General features: G+C 40.6%; 1 protein-coding gene across 1 annotated transcript in view; it reads left to right on the forward strand.

Moving 5' to 3' along the window:
* Positions 1-21,666, forward strand: part of LOC126109824 (serine/threonine-protein kinase 11-interacting protein) — a 251,012-nt gene that overhangs the window by 158,517 nt on the left and 70,829 nt on the right. The window contains exon 13 of the mRNA XM_049914880.1: positions 741-897. Coding sequence (XP_049770837.1) covers positions 741-897 — 157 coding nt within the window. The remainder of the gene's footprint in view (positions 1-740; positions 898-21,666) is intronic.

A 21,666-nucleotide genomic window follows, 5' to 3' on the forward strand; every position in this document is an offset into this window, starting at 1 on the left:
TATTCTTCTGCGTTTGCTGTTGTCTCACTCTTAGTTTCGTAGTTTATTAGGCAGACAGGATTTAAATGAGATAGCAGCAAACACAAAAGAATACATGGCAAATGTTTACATTCGTATTATTCTTATGGTGAAGAGAATACTGCATGTGATTTACAATTCATAAAAGTTCCTATTAGCAACCATCCCTTCTCACAGGTAGGAAAGAATTCAGAGAACGTAGAGTTGGCCATATTGACAAACATCCCAAACAGTCTTGCCAGTCGGATTGTCATAGTACATTGAAATGCTGCTACATTCGAAGATGAACAATACGGAATTTGTATTTACTTCGTCGGATAATGTATGAAAATGCAGTGGTCGAAACTCGGGGCGGAGAAAAAAAAGCCCGTCTTCCATCCTTTTTTTAAAATTTATTTACGGAGGTTTTTGCGCCAGTATTTATCTTTGTGCCTGCAAAGTATGCCTGTGTAGTGCTACATATATTTGATGGCAGACGTTAGTTGTGGCGGCACCTACCAACATTTTTCAGAACTTCCACTTACTTTGCACTCGACTCTAAGCAGCAGGCGGTTTTTTGGATTACAAAAACCGGAAAAAAAGTGCGGCTTAGATTGGAGTAAATACGGGTGATCTATCGTAATACACACAGTCACTGTTTTTCTGTCCCCATTTTCCAGTGTCCGATAGATAAGTTTTACGCCAACCTTTAGTACTGAGCGCTTACCACTCGACCCTCGCAGGTTCGGCGGCCTCGCTGGACGCGCTGGGGGAGCCGTCTGCGAGTGCGACGCCTTCGGGCCCCGGCAGCGGGGGCCCGCGGCGCTGCGAGAGCGACATCGAGATCATCAGCAACCCCAGCCAGAGCAGCATCGAAGTCCTGGACGGCAGCGGAGCCAGGTGGGGCCGCGACCTTTTTATCGGAATTGGTGATGGTGCTTTTTGTGGCGTACATAAATTGGCACCGTATTTCTAGGAGACTCGATGAAACGTCACTTATCTGAGACTATTTTTTGGTAAAAGTGTTACCTGTCTTAACAGTCTTTTTGAGTTCTTTTCTCGTAAATACGCGGTGTTAGTTGACAGTTCTGTTGGAGTGTTAATTGAGCACAGGATTAATTACTTTCACTTGAAGAACCGAAACATCCTAATTACTTACTTACTGATCATTTAGTGATAATATATTTGGCAGTACCTGTGAAAATATTTTTCTTAAAAATGTCATATTACTGCCTTAAGCTCCTGCTAAAATAGTTTATTTATACAATCAGTTTCAGTGGTTTGATCATCATCAGGTTCATAAGTGTTTGGTATTAGGCGAAATATAAAATAATTAGCATCAGAGGATAAAACCGTGAATAATACACTGTCATCTTATCATAGTTAAAATTACATCACGGATTTATTTTATATTACCATATGATGAAGTGTGGTCTACAGTCCAAAGACTCGTCTGATGCAGCACTCGATGATGCTCTACTTTTTCCGAGCCTCTTCATCCCCAAATAACTACTGCAACCTACCTCCTTCTGAATCTGCTCACTGTATTCATCTCTTAGCTTCTCTCTACAATCCCTCCCCCCCCTCTACACACACACACACACACACACACACACACACACACACACACACAAAAAAAAAAAAAATCCCTTGATGTCTCAAAGTGTGTCCTGTCAGCTGACCCCGTCTGTTGGTCATGTTCTGCCACAGGTTTCATGTCTCCCAATTCTGTTGAATACCTCCTCATTAGTACAGGGTTATGTGGCCAAGGACAACAGTGAAATGTGGTAAAAACTTGGTACTTTGTCATTGTTTTGGTTTTCAGTTAAATTTTTGTAATTTTGACTTGTAAGAACTGATACTCTAACAAAAAATGTTGCTGTATCCTGCTACTGGAGAATAATAATGTAGGCAATAAAACATAAACGAGAAAAAAAGAAACAAAATACAACTTCAGTTGCAAAGGAAATGCGCCATTTACAACAACAACAAAACACCGTGCACACACGAGCATCTCCAAACGGCAAAAATATGCCAAAGGCCTTAGTGCGAAGACTACGTAATACTTTGTAACAATAAACTGCTTGCTATGAGTGTTATGTCACAGCCGTTCACATTAGGTTGCCGGCGGGCTCGTGCACACGTGCAGTTGACTCGCGTACGAGCATTACCTTCTCCCACTTCCGGCTATTTGAAGTGTGGCTGTTAGCCGTGTCGGCATTAGCAGCGAGCAGCCAGATGCTGACGAGAAAAATTTTTCTCGTGTGCCCTAGCTGCCAGATCTGCACGTGCGCAGACTTGTCTGAGTTTGAGTGGGGAGGGTGTTAGTCTCCATGTGACCAGTGTTTATGTTAAGTGATTTCGCTGTTCCTTCTTTGTATACAGCTCCCATGTCAAATGAAAACAAAACGGATTTCTGTCACCTACATTGTTGGTTTACACAACTCTTCCCTGCCTTATGCACTTCTTTCAAGAGGCTTATTTTTTCTGAAATTATTTCCAAAGTCAGTGAAGGTATTTTAAATCTGTATTGTGACCCCAAGGAAATTTGTATTTTTGTCACCGAATGTGTTTCATTTTATTGAAATAAAATAACATCAGTGGTCTTAATGAAACACCTATAGCATCTAGCTTGCTTTCCCCATCTAAAAGCTGTTCATTACAAAATATGTTGATGTTAGTACTTAAGATTTTTGCTCACATTAAGAAACGCCGTCTGCTTGCAAGTTTTCTTTAAATATTTCCTTGTTTTCACTATTGTTTCTTGTACCGTAGTTGCAAATACAGATTGTCAACTTACATCTTTACTTACCCTTGAGATCTCAAAAGTTATCAGGTAAAAATACTGAAACTTCTCTATAAATCAGGGAATTGCGCTTGATACTGAATAAGTTTTACAGTTCCAAGGGAAAATCAGCGAAAAACCTACTGTAACTCATCACAAGAATAGTGTAGTTTCACATAGGAAAAAGTATATTTCTTAACTTGGATAACCGGGAATTTTTTTTTCCTTGTCCACGCATACACCCAGTAGTAATGTGATCTTCCCACCCAATCTTCAGCATTCTTCTGTATCACCACATTTCAAAAACTTCTACTCTCTTCTTCTCTCTGGACTGTTTATCATCCAGGTTTCACTTCCATACATGGCCTCACTATAAATAAGTTCCTTCAGAAAAGAAGTCCTAACACTTAAGTCTATATTTGAGGTCAGCAAATATCACTTCTTCAGAAATATTTTTCTTGTCATTGCCAGTCTACATTTTATATCCTCTCTACTCTGATCATCATCACTTATTTTGCTCCCCAAATAGCAAAACTCCTTTACTACTTTAAGTGTCTCATTTCCTAATCTAATTCTCTCAGCATCACCTGATGTAATTCAACTGCATCCCATTATCCTTGTCTTGCTTATAACCACTGCTTCCCTTTCATGCCCGTCGACTTGTATAACTACTGTCTGGTTTCTGTATGAGTTGTAAATATCCATTCACTCACTGTATCTTACCCCTGTTGCATTCAGAATTTCAAAGAGTGCGTTCCAGTCTACATCATCAAAAGCTTTCTGTAAGTCTACAAACTCTATGAACGTAGGTTTGCCTTTCCTTAACCTATCTTCCAAGAAAAGTCATAGAGTCAGTAAGTATTGCCTCATCTGTTCCCACATTTCTTTGTATTGCCTCGTCTGTTCCCACATTTCTCTGGAATCCAAATTGATATTCCCTGAGGTCAGCTTCTACCAGTTTTTCCAATCTTCTGCAAAGAATTCGTGGTAGTATTTTGCAACCGTGGCTTATTAAACTGATAGTTCAGTAACATTCACACCAGTCAGCACCTGCTTTCTTTGAAATTTGAATTAATACACTATTCTTAATATCAGACAGTATTCTGTGTATCTCATACATTTCATGGAAGAGTTTTGCCACGGCTGGCTCTTCCAAGTTTATCGGTACTTCTGACAGAATGTCATCTGTTCCTGGGGCCTTGTTTCAGCTTAGGTCTTTCAGTGCTCTGTCAAACTCTTCTCGCAGTATCACATCTCCCATGTCATCTTCATCCTCTTCCAGTTCTGTAATGCTGCCTTCAAGTTCATCTCCCTCGTACAGACCCCGGTCTTGTTCCAACTTTTAGCTTTCCCTTATTTGCTTAGAGTTCTTGACATTCATACAGCTGCTTCTGTTTTCTTCAGAAGTCTCTTTAATTTTCATATATGAGGAATCTATTTTTCCCCTATTTAAATATGCTTCTAAATCCTGTTCTAGGTTAGCTATTTTGCACTTCCTGTCAGTCTCATTTTTTTAGACGTTTGTATTCAATTTTGCCTGCTTCATTTGCCTACATTTTTATATTTGCTCCTTTTATTGATTAAATTTGATATCGCCTGAGCTACCCAAAAATTTATAGTAAGCCTTGTCTTTTTACCTATTTGATCCTCAGCTGCATTCATTATTTATCTCTTAAAGCTGCCCATTAGTCTCCTACTGTTTCTCTTTCCCCTGTTCTCATCAACCATCGGCTAATGCTCTCTCTGAAACTCTCGGCAGCCTGTGGTTCTTTCATCTTATCCAGGTCCCATCTCCTTAATTCCTTATCTTTTGCAATTTCTTCAATATTAATCTGCAGATCATAACCAATAAATTGTGCTCAGAGTCCATAACTGCACCAGGATATGTCTTACAATTTAAAATCTGTTTCTGAAATTTCTGCCTTACTATTATGTAATCAGTCTGAATCCTCCCGGTGTCTCCATGTCTCTTCCGCGTATACAACCTTCTTCGTGTAGCAATTGTTTGCGATGATTAAATTATGCCCTGTGCGTCAAGCAGCTTTTTTTTTTCATTCCTTTCCGCCAGTCCATATTCACCTACTACAGAGTGTGTTCCATAGGTAATGCGACCAGTTTTTTTCTTACGCAATGGTACACCACAGCGTGTTGTAACCGCTTGGGCTAAGTGGAGGGGGTGTTAGCTTCAAAACGCTCTTTGTCTCATTTGGCTGCGAGCTGCCGGAGAGTCAGGACGTGCGTTTCCGTCAACCCCGTTTTGAGTTTATGTAACACGGCACAATGAATCATTCTCTAGAGTAACAGTACGCTATCAAATTTTGCGTTAAACTTAGGAAGTCTGCCACCGAAACGTTTCCATTACTTCAGCATGCCTTTGGGACTGATTGCTTGTCCAAATCACAAATTTTCCGATGGCACAAGTCATTCATGGAAGGGCAAGAGGAGATGACCGATGAACCTCGCAGTGGACGGCCATCGACCGCAGGAGTCGACGAAAATGTGACGTGTGTGCGCGATTGTTTGAACTCTGACAGATGGATGAGCCTTCAGTTGATAGCAAAAACTCTAAACATGTCAAAAACCACCGTTTTCTGCATTGTGACCGAAGATTTGAATGTGAGAAAGGTGTGTACCAAACTCATCCCAAAAGTGTTGACTGACAAACACAAGCACATGCGAGTGCTTCGGTGCCGAGAAATGTTGGAAATGTGTGAAAATTATCCTCATTTTTTAAACTCAGTTATCACTGGTGATGGGTCGTGGATTTTTCAGTACGACCCTGAAACAAAAAGACAGAGTTCAGAGTGGCACACCCCATCGTTGCCCCGTTCCAAGAAGGCACGCATGATCAAGTCCAGGATCAAAACCATGCTCATTGTCTTCTTTGACGTCGGAGGCATTGTCCACCACGAATTCGTACCTACCGGGACTACAGTGAACTCAGCATTCTACTTGGAAGTGCTCAAAAGACTGAAAAGGAGGGTCTCGCGCTGCCAAAGCGACATCAAGGGCACGTGGAAAGTTCACTACGACAATGCGCCGAGTCACAGCGCCTTCATTCTCAATGACTTTCTGGCCAGGACTAAGACCCCATTGGTTCCCCAGCCTCCGTACAGTCCTGAACTGGCGCCCGCTGACGTTTTTTTGTTTCCTCAGTTAAAAGAAGTAATGAAAGGAAAGCATTGGTACACAATTGAAAACATCCAGGCGCATGTTACATCAGCTCTAAAGGACATTTCGGAAAAGGCATTCCAGGGTGCCTTCCAGGCATGGAAACACCACCTCCAGAAGTGTATCGAAGCAAGAGGGGGTTATTTTGATTTTTTTTTATTATTTGTACGAATATATTCAATAAATGATTTTTTATGAATTAGGTCGCATTACTTATGGAATGCACCTTGTATTTTTCCTTCTCTTCCTTTTCCTACTCTCAAATTCCAGTCTCATATTCAGTGAAATTCTTCTGGCTTTGAGGCCGCATGTCAGCTATAAAATTCTGCTATTTATAGTTGACAATGTGGCCTCAATCCCAGAAGAATTTTACTGACTGTGAAAACGGCCACAGAAGCCTACATTTACATCCAGTCTCAAATCACTATCAAATTTTTACCTCTCTTAACTGTCTGAATAATTTCTTTTACCTTATCATTCATTTCTTCAATCTCTTCATCATTTACGGAGCTAGTTGGCGTATAAACTTGTGATACTGTGGTGGTTGTGGGCAAGGTGTCTATCACAGCTAGGACAATGCGTTCACCACACTGCTTGTAGTAACTTACCCACATTTCCTATTTTCTTATTCATTATTCAAAAACCCCTGCATTACCCATATTTGATCTCACATTTATAATGCCGTAGTCATCTGACCAGAAATACTGTTCCTCCTGCCACCAAGCTTTACTAATTCTCACTATATCTAACTTTAACCTATCTGTTCCCCTTTTTAAATTTTCTAACCTACATTCACCATTAAGGGATCTGACATTGCATGCTACGATCCATAGAATGCCAGTTTTGTTTTTCCTGATGACAACAGCCTCCTGTGTAGTTTCGACCTGGAGATCTGAATGTGGGACTATTTTACCTCCAGAATATTTTACCCAAGAGGACGCCATCATCATTTAAACGTACAGTAAAGCTGCATGCCCTACGGAAAAATTACGGCTGTAGTTTTCCCTTTCTCTCAACCATTCACAGTTCCGTAGTGCAAGGCTGTTTTGGTTAGTGTTACAAGGCCAGATCAGTCAATCATCCAGACTGTTGCCCCTGCAACTACTGAAAAGGCTGCTGCCCCTCCTCAGGAACCACACGTTTGTCTGACCTCTCAACAGATACCCCTCCGTTGTGGTTGCACCTCCGGTACGCCTGTCTGTATAACTGCGGCACGTAAGCCACCCCACCAATTTAATAGGGTATTAATCACAGTTTTACCACCTAACGATAACAATTTTATGTTTCCTCTTACATGATGCTGTGAATACATTTGTGAAACTGGTAATTGTCAGAAGTCTGAAACTGGTTGTATAAATAAAATATTTTAACAGCAGCTCAGGGTGGTAATGTGACATTTTTCAAATACATAAGAGCAATGGCGAACTACCTCCATAAAGTAATAACACTGTTATTTGACATATTTAATATTGTGACTTCTGTGACATTCCCACAATTTCAGATTCAGGGATGTGAACTATTGAAAGTCGTCAAAATTAATTTTTTAATTTTACACAGATTGATGTTTATTGTCTGTAAGATACACAGATAAATACTTCTCCAGCTGTATATTATCATCTGTATACAACTGAATGATGGCAGTATTTGTTATGCCTCACTTTACTGAGGCACCATCAAATGGTTTTTGTGTGTGTGTGTGTGTGTGTGTGTGTGTGTGTGTGTGTGTGTGTGTGTGTGTGTTTCTATAGTGCTATAGCTGTACATGTGCTCTTGCTGTACTGCTGATGAAACACATAGTGATACATACCACTCCAGGGCAGTGAGGTCATTCGGCTTGTTACATCATCTTACCACAGAACGATACCACGACAAAAAAATAATTTGTACACTCAGAAATAAACAACATAAAAGAATACGTCTGGTATAAACGTTCACGTACTGTGCGTCAGTTTTATTTTTGTCATGCAAGTGGGTGGGTGAGGCATGACTCCTGCACGGGGGTGCAGTTGTAGTGGATTCTCCAGAGGCAGGGACCACCCAAAGAATTCTGCAGGTCACCACTCACCTCGTAAAACCCCACACGTCCCGAGAGAGTAGACAGCCGGAATAATGGAACGTCGCCAACGAACTTCTGCAGAAGAGTACAGTTGTGTAACCTGAGATATTAATACACCAGATCAGTTTGAGTTATCGACATTTTGGATTGTAGGAAAATAAATTGAATGCTAATTTATATTGGTGTGTAGAGCTCATTCGTGAAATGTTGTTGTAGAAGAAGTATTAGATTATGAGTGCATTTCAAAAAATTTAAATTTGGGCAATAATTATCTCAAATGTTAAAAACTAAATTTTTGATGTCCATGCTTAAAACGTCAGATAGGCAACTTGTAACTGGAAGGCTGCAATGTTAGTAATATAGATATTAGGTTCGCGTGTAAGTTCATAGCGTGTTTGTTTTGCATGTCGATTGCCATTTTTTATTTGTAGTTCACTGTTGCGATTTGAATCTACATTTTGTCATTTGGTGATAGTGAGTGGAGCTGTGTACCCTAGAAAATGAAGTGCCAAGTGGAAATATTGGAGCATTTCCGACATATTCTTCTGTTTGGCATCGACACAGTGGGGATAGCAGTTGAGGTAGCCAGAAACATTTGCACCATTTTCATGGATAATGTCATTGGACAGAGTGCGGCAAGAAAATGGTTTTCTCATTTGGTGGAGGATTATTTTGACATTAGTGACCCTCCACGTTCGAGAAGACCATCGGGGTTTGATGAAGATAGTTTGAACGCATTAATCCACAATGATCCATGCTAGTGTACTTGACAACTGGCAAGTGTGATGAACCGTGAACATTCCACCATTGTGTGATATTCTCATACACTGGGAAAGGTTCAAAAATCGGGTGTACGGGTAACAGATATTACGAAGGTAAGTCAATTATTATCCACAAAGTAGTTATAAAATTTTATTGTAATGAAATAGAAAACATCATTTTTCGACATAGTCTCCTTGTGTTTCAATGCACTTGGTGCAAGCTTCCTGATGCCCTCATAAAAGAAGGTTCTCGGTTGAGCTGCAAGCCAGGAATGCACCACTTCTTTCACTACTTTGTCTGAGGCAAATCGACGGCCCCTTAGTGCCTGTTTGAGTGGACCAAACAAGTGATAGTGAGAAGGGGCAAGACCGAGACTATATGGAGGATGATCCAGTGCTTCAAATTTGACTTTCTGGAGTGTTTCAGCAGTGTGGGCAGCAGTATGCGGACAGGCACTGTTACGCAACAACACAACACAACACCTTTTGACAGCAATCTTCGGCATTTGCTTCGAATTGCAGGTTTTAGCCTGGCAGTAAGCATCTCACTGTAACATACACTGTTTATTGTTGTGCCCCTTTCTCCATAATGTTCCACTACTGGACCTTGTGCATCCGAAGAAACTGTAAGCGTCAGTTTTTCTGTGGACGGTCGGGTCTCGAACTTTTTATTGCACGGCGAATTTGGATGTTTCCATTCTGTACTCTGCCATTTACTCTCCAGCTCCTAATGATGGATCCACATTTTGTCACCAGTAATGGTCCTTTCTAAGAAGTTGTCCCCTTCGTTACCGTAGAGATCGAAATGTTTTTTGCAGATGTCCGAAAACGTTTGTTTATGCAACTGTGTTAGTTGTTTTGGGACCCGTCTTGCACAAAATTTATGAAACCCAAGTCTGTTGTGGATGATTTTGTAGGCAGAACAGTGACTAATTTACAGAGGATGTGCCACTTCATCAATAGTTAATCATCTGTCTAAGAGAATCATTTCACGTGAACGCTCAGTGGTTTCTTCATTTGTGGCGGTAAACGGTCGTCCAGCTCCTTCATTGTGCGTGACACTTGTGTGACCATTTCGGAATTTTTCAATTCATTCGTAGAAACTCCATTGCGGCAAAACACTGTCCCCGTGCTGTACCAAAAGTCTCCAACGGATTTCAGCCACTGATACGCCATCCGACCACAAAAAACGGATCACTGAATGTCGCCCTTCTTTGGTGCAAACAGGCAGTGGAGCAGCCACGATTGACAGCACGGCAGCGATAACGAAACTAATCTAACAGCTTGAAAATTGCAAAGATGTAACAACAAATAAACAAAGTGTGTATCATCAACCTAAAATGACAGTACTATCAAAATAAACAAAAATATAACTAAATTGTGAATAATAATTGAATCTCAATGTAGACAAATGTAATGTGCTGCGAATACATAGCAGGTCAGCAACTGGAAGCAGTTAATTCCATAACCTATCTGGGAGTACGCATTAGGATTTATTTACAATGGAATGATCATATAAAGTTGATCGTCGGTAAAGCAGGTGCCAGACTGAGATTCACTGGAAGGATCCTAAGGAAATGCAATCCGAAAACAAAGGAAGTAGGTTACAGTACACTTGTTTGCCCACTGCTTGAATACTGCTCAGCAGTGTGGGATCCGTACCAGATAGGGTCGATAGAAGAGACAGAGAAGATCCAACGGAGAGCAGCACGCTTCGTTACAGGATCATTTAGTAATCGCGAAAGCATTACGGAGATGATAGATAAACTCCAGTGGAAGACTCTTCAGGAGAGACGCTCAGTAGCTCAGTACGGGCTTTTGTCGAAGTTTCGAGAACATACCTTCACAGAAGAGTTGAGCAGTATATTGCTCCCTCCTACGTATATCTCGCAAAGAGACCGTGAGGGTAAAATCAGAGAGATTAGAGCCCACACAGAAGCATACCGACAATCCTTCTTTCCACGAACAATACGAGACTGGAATAGAAGGGAGAACCGATAGAGGTAGTCAAGGTACCCTCCACCACACACCGTCAGGTGGCTTGCGGAGTATGGATGTAGATGTAGATGTAGATACGCCAAAATCACAAAAATCAGTGGGTGGCCATGTGTACATCTCTGCTTGCTCATAATCAATTGGCTCGTGAACAGCACCGATCATTCCTATGTCTTCATGCTAACATAAGGAAAAGAGGGGTACGGTTGAGCCCAAACAAAGCAACAGCTCCCCATATAAAGACCTGCGTGCATCCACAAATGTACCAGAAATTGCTTCCCCAAGGTGTAACGATTGTTTTGACAATTATTGTCAACAACTGACCCACCTCGGAGAGATAATCCGGGAACAACAAATACGAAGACTGTGGGAAGTGATGCTACTCCTCGATAATGCTCGGCCCCGTTCTGCTAGACTGACAAAAAACGCTGTACGGGAGTTGAGTTGAGAAGTCATTCCGCGCCACCTTATTCACCTGATCTCGCACCCTCAGCTTTTCAAATTTTCCGTTCTGTATCAAACAACTTTCCAGGAACTTTTTTTTATGGACGAAAAAGGGCTCCGAAGACTGTCCGACGAGTTCTTTGGCTCGAAACCACAATTTCTACACTAGCAAAATTGAAAAGTAACCCCAGCATTTACAGACTGTTGTAAATAGTGAAGGAGAATATATCAACATTACGAAAACGAAAGTTGCTACTCGCCTTATAGCGGAGGTGCCCAGTCGTAGATAGGCACGACGAGAAGACTATCGCAAATAGAGCTTTTGGCCACTAATGCCTTCGTCGACAATAGACAGACGCGCACACGCAAACCCGACTCGCACACGACTGCAGCCTCGGGCAACTGAAACCCACACTGTGAGCGGCAGCACCGGTGCTCGATGGGAGTGGCAACTGGGTGGGGGAAAGGAGGAGGCTGGGGCGGAAAGGGGGAAGGATAGTATGGTTGGGGTGGTCAACAGTGAAGTGCTGCAGGTTAGATGGGTGGAAGTAGCAGAAAAGGAGAGAAGTAAAAAGACTGGGTGTGATGGTGGAATGATGGCTGTGTAGTGCTGGATGGGAACAGAAAAGGGGCTGGACGGGTAAGGGACTAACGAAGGTGGTGGCCGGGAGGGTTACGGGAACGTAGGATGTATTGCAGGGAAAGTTCCCACCTGCGCAATTCAGAAAAGCTCGTGTCCGTGGGAAGGATCCGTATGGCACAGGCTGTGAAGCGGTCATTGAAATGATGGGTATCATGTTTAGCAGCGTGTTCAGCTAAAGGATGGTCCACTCGTTTTTCGGCCACAGTTTGTCAGTGGCAGTTCGTGCGGACAGACAGCTTGTCGGTTGTCGTGCCTACGTAGAATGCAGTGCAGTGGTTGCAGCTTAGCTTGTAGATCACATGACTGGTTTAACAGGTAGCCCTGCCTTTGATGGGGTAGGTGATGTTAGTGACTGCCATCAGGACTTGCATCTAGGTGTATTACAGGGGTATCAGCCATGAGGTAAGGGGTTGGGAGCAGAGGTTGTGTAAGGATGGACAAGTATATTGTATTGTATTGTATTGTATATTTATTGGTCCTGTGAATGATACATCGTACAGGGGCACATAGTGATATAGGACAAATGAAATAATTGCAATAAAGTATAACAGGAAACTGTTGTATGGTTTCCATTATATAGCGGTATAAACCTAACAAACGGGAATAACATTTCACAAATACACAAATAAATTTTACACATACACATTTCTTACTTTTGGCCTTCATTATCAGATACACACATATATGGAATGTTGTTGTTGTTGTGGTCTTCAGTCCTGAGACTGGTTTGATGCAGCTCCCCATGCTACTCTATCCTGTGCAAGCTTCTTCATCTCCCAGTACCTACTGCAACCTACATCCTTCTGAATCTGCTTAATGTATTCATCTCTTGGTCTCCCTATACGATTTTTACCCTCCACGCTGTCCTCCAATGCTAAATTTGTGATCCCTTGATGGCTCAGAACATGTCCTACCAACCGGTCCCTGCTTCTTCTCAAGTTGTGCCACAAACTCCTCTTCTCCCCAATTCTATTCAATACATCCTCATTAGTTATGTGATCTACCCATCTAATCTTCAGCATTCTTCCGTAGCACCACTTTTCTAAAGCTTCTATTCTCTTCTTGTCCAAACTATTTATCGTCCATGTTTCACTTCCGTACATAGTTACACTTCATACAAATACTTTCAGAAACAATTTCCTGACACTTAAATCTATACTCGATGTTAACAAATTTCTCTTCTTCAGAAACGCTTTCCTTGCCATTGCCAGTCTACATTTTATATCTTCTCTACTTCAACCATCATCAGTTATTTTGCTCCCCAAATAGTAAAACTCCTTTACTACTTTAAGTGTGTTATTTCCTAATCTAATTCCCTCAGCATCACCCGAATTAATTCGACTACATTCCATTATCCTCGTTTTGCTTTTGTTGATGTTCATCTTATATCCTCCTTTCAAGACACTGTCCATTCTGTTCAACTGCTCATCCAAGTCCTTTGCTGTCTCCGACAGAATTACAATGTCATCGGCGAACCTCAAACTTTTTATTTCTTCTGCGTGGATTTTAATACCTACTCTAAATTTTTCTTTTGTTTCCTTTACTGCTTGATCAATATACAATAGGCCACGTATAATACACAGATAAATCTACATGTACACATTTCTTATTTTGGCCTTAATTGTAACAAGAATAACTTCTATCTAGAACTAGAGAATGTAGTAGACAAACTCCCAAGACACTCAATTCAGTTGATAATGGGAGACTTCAATGCCCAAGTGGGAAGAGAAGTGCAGTATCGTCCAACGATAGGGCCTGATAGTATCCATGAAACAAGCAACGAGAATGGTATCAAATTAATTAACCTTGCCGATACAAGGAGAATGATCGTTAGAAGCACATACTTCCCCCGCAAAGCAGTGCATAAAGTAACCTGGATATCCCCAGATGGAAGTACGATGAACCAGATCGATCACGTTCTTGTTGACCGAAGACATCATTGTAGTGTCGAGCATGTAAGATCCTTTCGCGGGGCAGATATGAATTCAGACCATTTCTTAGTGGTAGTCAAACTACGTCTGAAACTTTCAACCATGTGGAGAAGAAATTCTGAAATGATGGTCCGCTTCGACAAGAATAAGTTGAAAGATGTAGAAGTGAGACAGCGCTATCAAGAAAAAATTGCAGAACGTCTCACAATAACAGAGAACCCTACCAGTGTGGAGAACGCATGGATGCTGCTGAGGAATGCAGTGTTAGAAAGTGCAAATGAAGAACTAGTTTGCGATGCAAAACGAAGAAGTAAACCTTGGTTCGATGAACAATGTCGAGAATCTGTTGAGATTAGATCAGCGAAGAGGATAAAATGGCTACAGCAACTCTCGGAAGAAGCAAGGGTAGCTTACTACGAAGCGAGGCGTAACACGGACCAACTCATGAGAAAGAAGAAACGGGACCACCACAAAAGTCTGTTGATTGCAGTCGAAGAAGCAAAGTCGTCACGCTCGTTTTTCCAGGCCTCAAGATTCGCCAGAGGCGCATACAGACAACGTACATTGGTCCTAACGAATGAGACGGGTGAAGTTGTACCGCCAGAAGAGCAAGCAACCCTATTTAAAAAACATTTTGAAAACCTATTGAATCCCGACAACCCACCAGTAGGGACAACACAGACGGATGCCCGTTTTGACAGAGTTGAAGTCCCTGAACCATCTGAGGAAGAAATCAGTGTTGCCCTAAAAGCACTCAAGAACAACAAGGCTCCAGGAGGTAGTGGTATCACAGCTGAGATGCTTCGCTTGGGAGGGGAAACACTGGTGGGTGCTTTGAAACGATTAATTTCTACCATCTGGGAAGCAGAAGTTATTCCTGAGGAATGGAAGGGAGCAATCATATGTCCCATATTCAAGAAGGGAGATGCTACTCATGTATCCAACTACCGAGGGATTTCGTTACTTGAAATTGGCTACAAAGTTTTTACAACACTGCTACTAAACCGCATGAAACCACTGGCTGAAGGAATTGTAGGGACCTACCAATGTGGGTTCGTTGCTGGACGATCGACAATTGATCACATATTTACTCTGAGGCAGTTGATAGAAAAATTCTACGAATTCAATAAGGATCTACACCTCATCTTCATCGATTTTCGACAAGCTTATGACAGCATTGACCGCGCCACGTTATGGGAAACGTTAGAGGAACTTGGCATCCCATCAAAATACATCCGCTTAATTGCTGCTTGCTACTCTCAGTCTACGGCCCAAGTGCGGTTTGGTAATCAACTATCACCATCATTCAGTATACAAAATGGATTGAGACAAGGAGATCCATTGGCGCCAATATTATTCAATTTGGCCCTGGAAAAAGTAAGCCGTGACACTTGTCGAACCAGAGAGATGGAGATGGTGGGAGCAGACACAATCTTGGCATTTGCTGATGATGTTGTGATCCTTGGCGACACTCTAGAGCAAGTACGCAGGGATACTTCCCGATTCCTCCACAATGCAGAGAAAATTGGGCTGGTGGTGAACGAGGAAAAAACTAAATATCTTGTTGTATCACGCCGCCGAGATCTCCCTCCTTCCATTGATGTCGACAGGCATACCTTCGAACGAGTTGAAGAGTTCAAGTACCTGGGCTCCATACTAACAAATAGAAGTGAAGTAACGAAAGAAGTACAGCAACGTATAACAAATGCTAATCGCATGTTCTTTAGCCTGAACAATCTTTTCAGATCTCGGCTGATATCGCAGAAGAACAAGATCCACCTATACACGACACTGGTGAGACCAGTACTTTTATACGGCTGTGAAACTTGGGCAACATCAGCAACAGCAGAAGAAGCAATATGTGCATTTGAAAGGAAGGTACTTCGGAAGATATATGGACCCATCTACAATGCCATGGAAGGTAAATGGGAACGAAGAAAAAAAGAAGATTTATACCAGCGGTATGGAAAGCCACACATTGGACGAATATTGGCACAGAAGAGACTCCAATGGTTTGGCCACATCCTACGGGCAGACGGATCCCTTCCAAACAGAGTCCTCCACTCTCAACCCACAGGAAAACGCCCTAGAGGACGCCCAAGAACTCGATGGAAGGATAGGATAACAACGATCCTGAAAGAAGTGGAACCAGCAGCCGTGGAGGAGGACGCCAACGACCGGATGAGATGGACTGCCATCTGCAACAGCTCCCTCCTCTCGTGTAATTGACAGACACTGCGTGTGTGTTTTTTTTTTTTGTTTGTTTTTTTGTTTCTGTAATGTATCCCTCTTGCCTTTTAAACCTTTGATTGAATGCCCTGTTTATTTTTTCGTTTCTTCTTTAAGCTGTAATGTACATATGTAACTTTTACTACTGTATAGAGTACTTTTGTAAGTCTTTTTGTCTTTACTTTTCCTTTTGTTCTTCTTGCTGTAGGCCTTAAAGGCCCGATAAGGCAATAAATGATGAATTGTATAAACTATTTAAATTTTTCGCATGTTTAAATTGTAGATAGAAATTCATCAACACTGTAGTAGCATTTCTGTAGCAAGTAGTCACTCATTGCAGTTTTGAATTAATGCACACCAGTTATTGCCTTAATTTTTTTAGGTAGTTTACTATTAAGTTTTTTCCCTGCTTGCAAGGGTCCTTTTTGTTTTAGTGTTGTATGTAAAAACTGCATATGTAAATCTTGATTATTCGTTGTGTTGTATAAATGGATATTTCGGTTTTTTGGAGCAATCTTGCAATTTTCATTTACGATTTTCCTTATAAACATTATTGTTTCTAGGATATATAGGCATGGTTATGGAAGAATATGAAACTTTTTAAATGAGGGTTTGCATGAAATCGAGGTGCAGTGCCTTCCGTGGCTCTTATAATTCTTTTTTGTGCAGTAAAACAGCTTTTGCTGGCTGGTGAATTTCCCCAGCAAATTAAACCGTATCTTAGTAGTGATTGTGCTGGGGCATAGTACACATTTTTTATGACTTGTATTGATGTGCATCTAGCAAGAATTTTTATACTATAACAAATGGTATTTAGTTTACTACATAGGTGTTGTGTGTGTTTCTGCCATCTTGTATTTAAACTCCCAGAAATTTGATGGTATTTACAATTTCAAGACTTTTGCCTAACATGGTTGCAGTTAAAGGCTGTTTATTCTCCACTGTGTGTAGACGGATAGTGTTTATTTTATATGTGTTTATTGTTAAATTATTATACATGTGAAGTGCTCTTTTTTATTTCATTTTGGAGCTCTTCTGGGGTCTTTTCTTTGATAAGTATATTTGTATCATCAGCATATTTAATGTACTTATAGTTAGGGCTGGATGATTTCAGGTCATTTACAAACAACAAGAACAAGATTGGTCCCAGTACGGAACCCTGTGGCATACTGTATTTAACACACTGTTTTTCTGATTGATAGGAAATTAATTTTTTTCCTCCTTTGTACAAGATTTCAGCTATTTGGTGTCTGTTTTGTGGATATGACTTTACTCACTCATAAGCTGGGCCTGTGACACCATTTTCTAGCTTTCTAAGCAATAGACCATGGTTAATGATGTCAAATGCTTTTGAAAGATTGCTGCTATGTGTTCTTTTTTATCTAATGCGTTTAAAGCTTCACTTACGAAATCGATAATAGCTGTCTCGGTGCATTTACATTTTCGGAAACCATGCTGCGTAGCTGAGAAAAGTTTATTTTTTCTAATGAAATCTATGCATCGTTTATAAAAGATTTTTTTCGGTTATTTTAGAAAAAACAAATGGTAGAGAGACTAGCCTATAATTTGTTGTATCTGTTTTGTCACCCTTTTTGTACAGTGGCTTCACTTAAGCTATTTTTAACCTTTCTGGGAAGATTCCCTGAGAAAGTGAACTATTGCATATGTCTACGATGGGCCTAACTACTAAGGGTCAACATTTTGTAATGGAATGGTCTGGTATGTCATCAGTACCAGTGGAAAATTTTGATTTTAGCTCCTGTATTGTTTTTAGCATTTCCTGTTCGTATGTTGGGTATAGGATGAGAGACTTGTTACTATGGATAGTTTTAATCTGATTTGCAGTGGCAGCATATTGAAAGTTTTGCTTCACCAGAATCTCAGCTGCCTCAGAGAAATATGAGTTAAAATTATTTGCTATCTGCTGGGAATCAGATATTACGGAAGAGTTTACTTGCAGTTTGATATTATGGTATTCTCTCTGTTTTACTCCTGTTTCTTGCCTTACAATGTCTCATGTTGCTTTCATTTTATTTGGTGTATTTGCTATGAAGGAACTATTTGCCATTTTTTTATGACTTTAGTTAAAATATTTTTGTGATTCTTAAAATAGGACTCAAATTCTGGGGATGTGGTGTGCTGTCTAGATTTTCATGAAGTAATCTCTTTTTCTTCGCAGATATTTGTATCCCTGTTGTGACTCATTTTATTTTCAGATCCTTTTTTGTGACTGTCTTTTTATGGAGTGGAAAGTAAAGTTCAAAATAATAGCTAAAACTATTTAGGAGTTTGTTGAACTTATCATTTGTACTTTTACATTCGTAGATGTCTTCCCAAGTTTCTTTACTCAGGTAGTTAAGAAAATGTTGTCTATTCTGCTCATTATACTTCCTAGATGTTGTTGTTAGACAGTCAGTTGAACCAAACTGTTTTCCTAATCTCATACTAATTTTTTGGGCTGTGTAGTCCCCAAAGCCTGTATTGTGGGTTTGTGTTGAATATTGCAAGGGCACATTTGTAAATATTTGATCAGAATTGTGGCTGAGGTTTTTGTGATGTGTGTTGGTGTTTCTGTAGTAGCCTTTAAATTGAAAGTTGCTAACAGGTTCAGTAAAGGAGTTTTTTTGTTTGGGCTCACTTGCAAAGTCAATGTTGAAATCCCCACATATAATTAGTTTCCTATTTTTCTGTGTAAGGTAGTTTCAAGGTTCTTTAACATGATGTTAATATCACCACTTGGTGCCCTGTATAGACAAATTATAGCAATTTTTTCATCTGTGATTTCAATTCAATTTACCTCAATATCTTTCTCTATGGATAATTTTTCTACATAAGGCATACAGATAAAATTTATGCTATTTTTAACATAAATGCAACTACCCCCATGTTTATAGAATTTCCGACAAAAATAACTAACCGATACAAAATTTGGACTACATACCATTTGAAGTTTCTCTTTGTCAAGCCAATGTTCAGTAAAACATAATACAGAAGAATTTTTCATGTCTTTTCTAACAAAATATGAAATTAATTTACTTTGTTGGATAGCGATTGTACATTTTGATGAAATACCGTCAGGTTTGGAGTTAAACACGAGTTCTGGAACTTAACTGTCCATAGTACTTATATTTATATTGAAAATTCTGCCTTGAAGACATTTTTCATTTTCAGTTTTCGTGTTTGAATTTTCACCCCCTTCACACAGTATCAGTTTCCCTTGTTCTTAATGATTTTACAGATGTCTGTATTCATTTTACTGAAATTCATTGAGCCTAGTCTGTTTAAATGCATGCCATCTTTTCCCAAGCATTTGTCGCTTAAAAATTTGTTGCGGTCAACGAATATTGTGCTGAGTTTGTCTCACTGTTCCCTTATAGCACTGTTTATGTTGTTTATATAAGAACTGCTTACTGACCTTCTGTGCAGAATTCCATGTATAACCAGTCTTGAGTTTGTGTACAATGCTTTGGCTGAACAAATGATGTTTCTCGTCTCATGCTGACTGCTGCTTCATATTGAATTCGTCCCAGAATGAATAAGAACACCTTTGTAATTGGTCTTTGGATTGTTTACATTTTTAGCTGTTAACTGTTTTGCACTTAAGAAATTTTTTAAATGTTTGTTGAGTTGATGAGGTTGGATATATTGTGTAGATTCGGTGGATGGCGGAATACCACTGTGGGAGGGGTGGGAAGGATAGTGGGCAGCACATTTCTCATTTCAGGGCATGACGAGAGGTAGTTGAAACCCTGGTGGAGAATGTAATTCAGTTGCTCCAGAGAATATATTATTGATGACTAAAGTTTGTGTTATGTATTCATCAGATTTACGTAAAAAAGTTGAGAACTTATGCACCAACATAATAATAGTATAGTTGACCACATACTTTCCAAATTCATCTTCCAGTCTACATCACCCAAGTCATAATTACTACTTTAAATTAAAGAAACCAAATGATGTCTTCTACACGACATTTTAGGAGTGAACTCTCCTTACGAGTTGTAAGTTGACATTTGACGACTTTTCCCGTCCTTAAAACGTGCGACAACTCAAACTAATCTGGCATGTTAATACTTAAGATTACAAGATTGTATTCCTTTTCAGAAGTTTCTTTACAACATTTCATTATTCTGACACATACTAGTCTCGGCATTATCTTTGAAAATGACTGAAGCTGAAGAAATGAATTAAAATTTGTGCCACAGATGGAATTTTGGAACACGTATTATGTTCAAGTATAATGACTTTTCTGGAGACTAGAAATCTACTCTGTAGGAATCAGCACGGGTTTCAAAAAAGACAATCGTGTGAAGCCCAGCTCGTGGTATTCGTCCCCGAGACTCAGAGGGCCATAGACACGGGTTCCCAGGTAGATGCCGTGTTTCTTGACTTCCGCAAAGCGTTCGATACAGTTCCCCACAGTCGTTTAATGAACAAAGTAAGAGCATATGGTCTATCAGACCAATTGTGTGATTGGATTGAAGAGTTCCTAGATAACAGAACGCAGCATGTCATTCTCAATGGAGAGAAGTCTTCCGAAGTAAGAGTGATTTCAGGTGTGCCACAGGGGAGCGTCGAAGGACCGTTGCTATTCACAATATACATAAATGACCTTGTGGATGACATCGGAAGTTCACTGATGCTCTTTGTGGATGATTCTGTGGTGTATCGAGAGGTTGTAACAATGGAAAATTGTACTGAAATGCAGCAGGATCTGCAGCGAATTGACGCACGGTGCAGGGAATGGCAATTGAATCTCAATGTAGACAAGTGTAATGTGCTGCGAATACATACAAAGATAGATCCCTTATCATTTAGCTACAAACTAGTGGGTCAGCAACTGGAAGCAGTTAATTTCATAAATTATCTGGGAGTAGGCATTAGGAGTGATTTAGAATGGAATGACGGTATAAAATTAATCGTCGGTAAAGCAGTTGCCAGACTGAGATTCATTGGAAGAATCCTAAGGAAATGCAATCCAAAAACAAAGGAAGTAGGTTACAGTACGCTTGTTCGCCCACTGCTTGAATACTGCTCAGCAGTGTGGGATCCATACCAGATAGGGTCGATAGAAGAGACAGAGAAGATCCAATGGAGAGCAGCGTGCTTCGTTACAGGATCATTTAGTAATCGCGAAAGCATTACGGAGATGATAGATAAACTCCAGTGGAAGACTCTTCAGGAGAGACGCTCAGTAGCTCGGTACGGGCTTTTGTTGAAGTTTCGAGAACATACCTTCACAGAAGAGTCGAGCAGTATATTGCTCCCTCCTACGTATATCTCACGAAGAGACCGTGAGGATAAAATCAGAGAGATTAGAGCCCACACACAGGCATACCGACAATCCTTCTTTCCACGAACAATACGAGACTGGAATAGAAGGGAGAACCGACAGAGGTACTCAAGTTACCGTCCACCACACACCGTCAGGTGGCTTGTGGAGTACGGATGTAGATTTAGATGTAGATGTAGAATGTGCGTCCAGGTCTCCTGCTTGCTAGGCACAAATTTTAATTCATTTCTTCAGCTTCTACCATTATTTCACTATCCCCATTATCAACTTTTTTAGGACATCCGCACATCTCCGGGAGAAGACTGAGACCCGCAGAGTACTCACCAACGTAACCGAGCAGGCGCTTCCTTCCCTTCGGGCA

This window comes from Schistocerca cancellata, chromosome 12, assembly GCF_023864275.1.
Source record: "Schistocerca cancellata isolate TAMUIC-IGC-003103 chromosome 12, iqSchCanc2.1, whole genome shotgun sequence".
Lineage (NCBI taxonomy): Eukaryota > Metazoa > Arthropoda > Insecta > Orthoptera > Acrididae > Schistocerca > Schistocerca cancellata.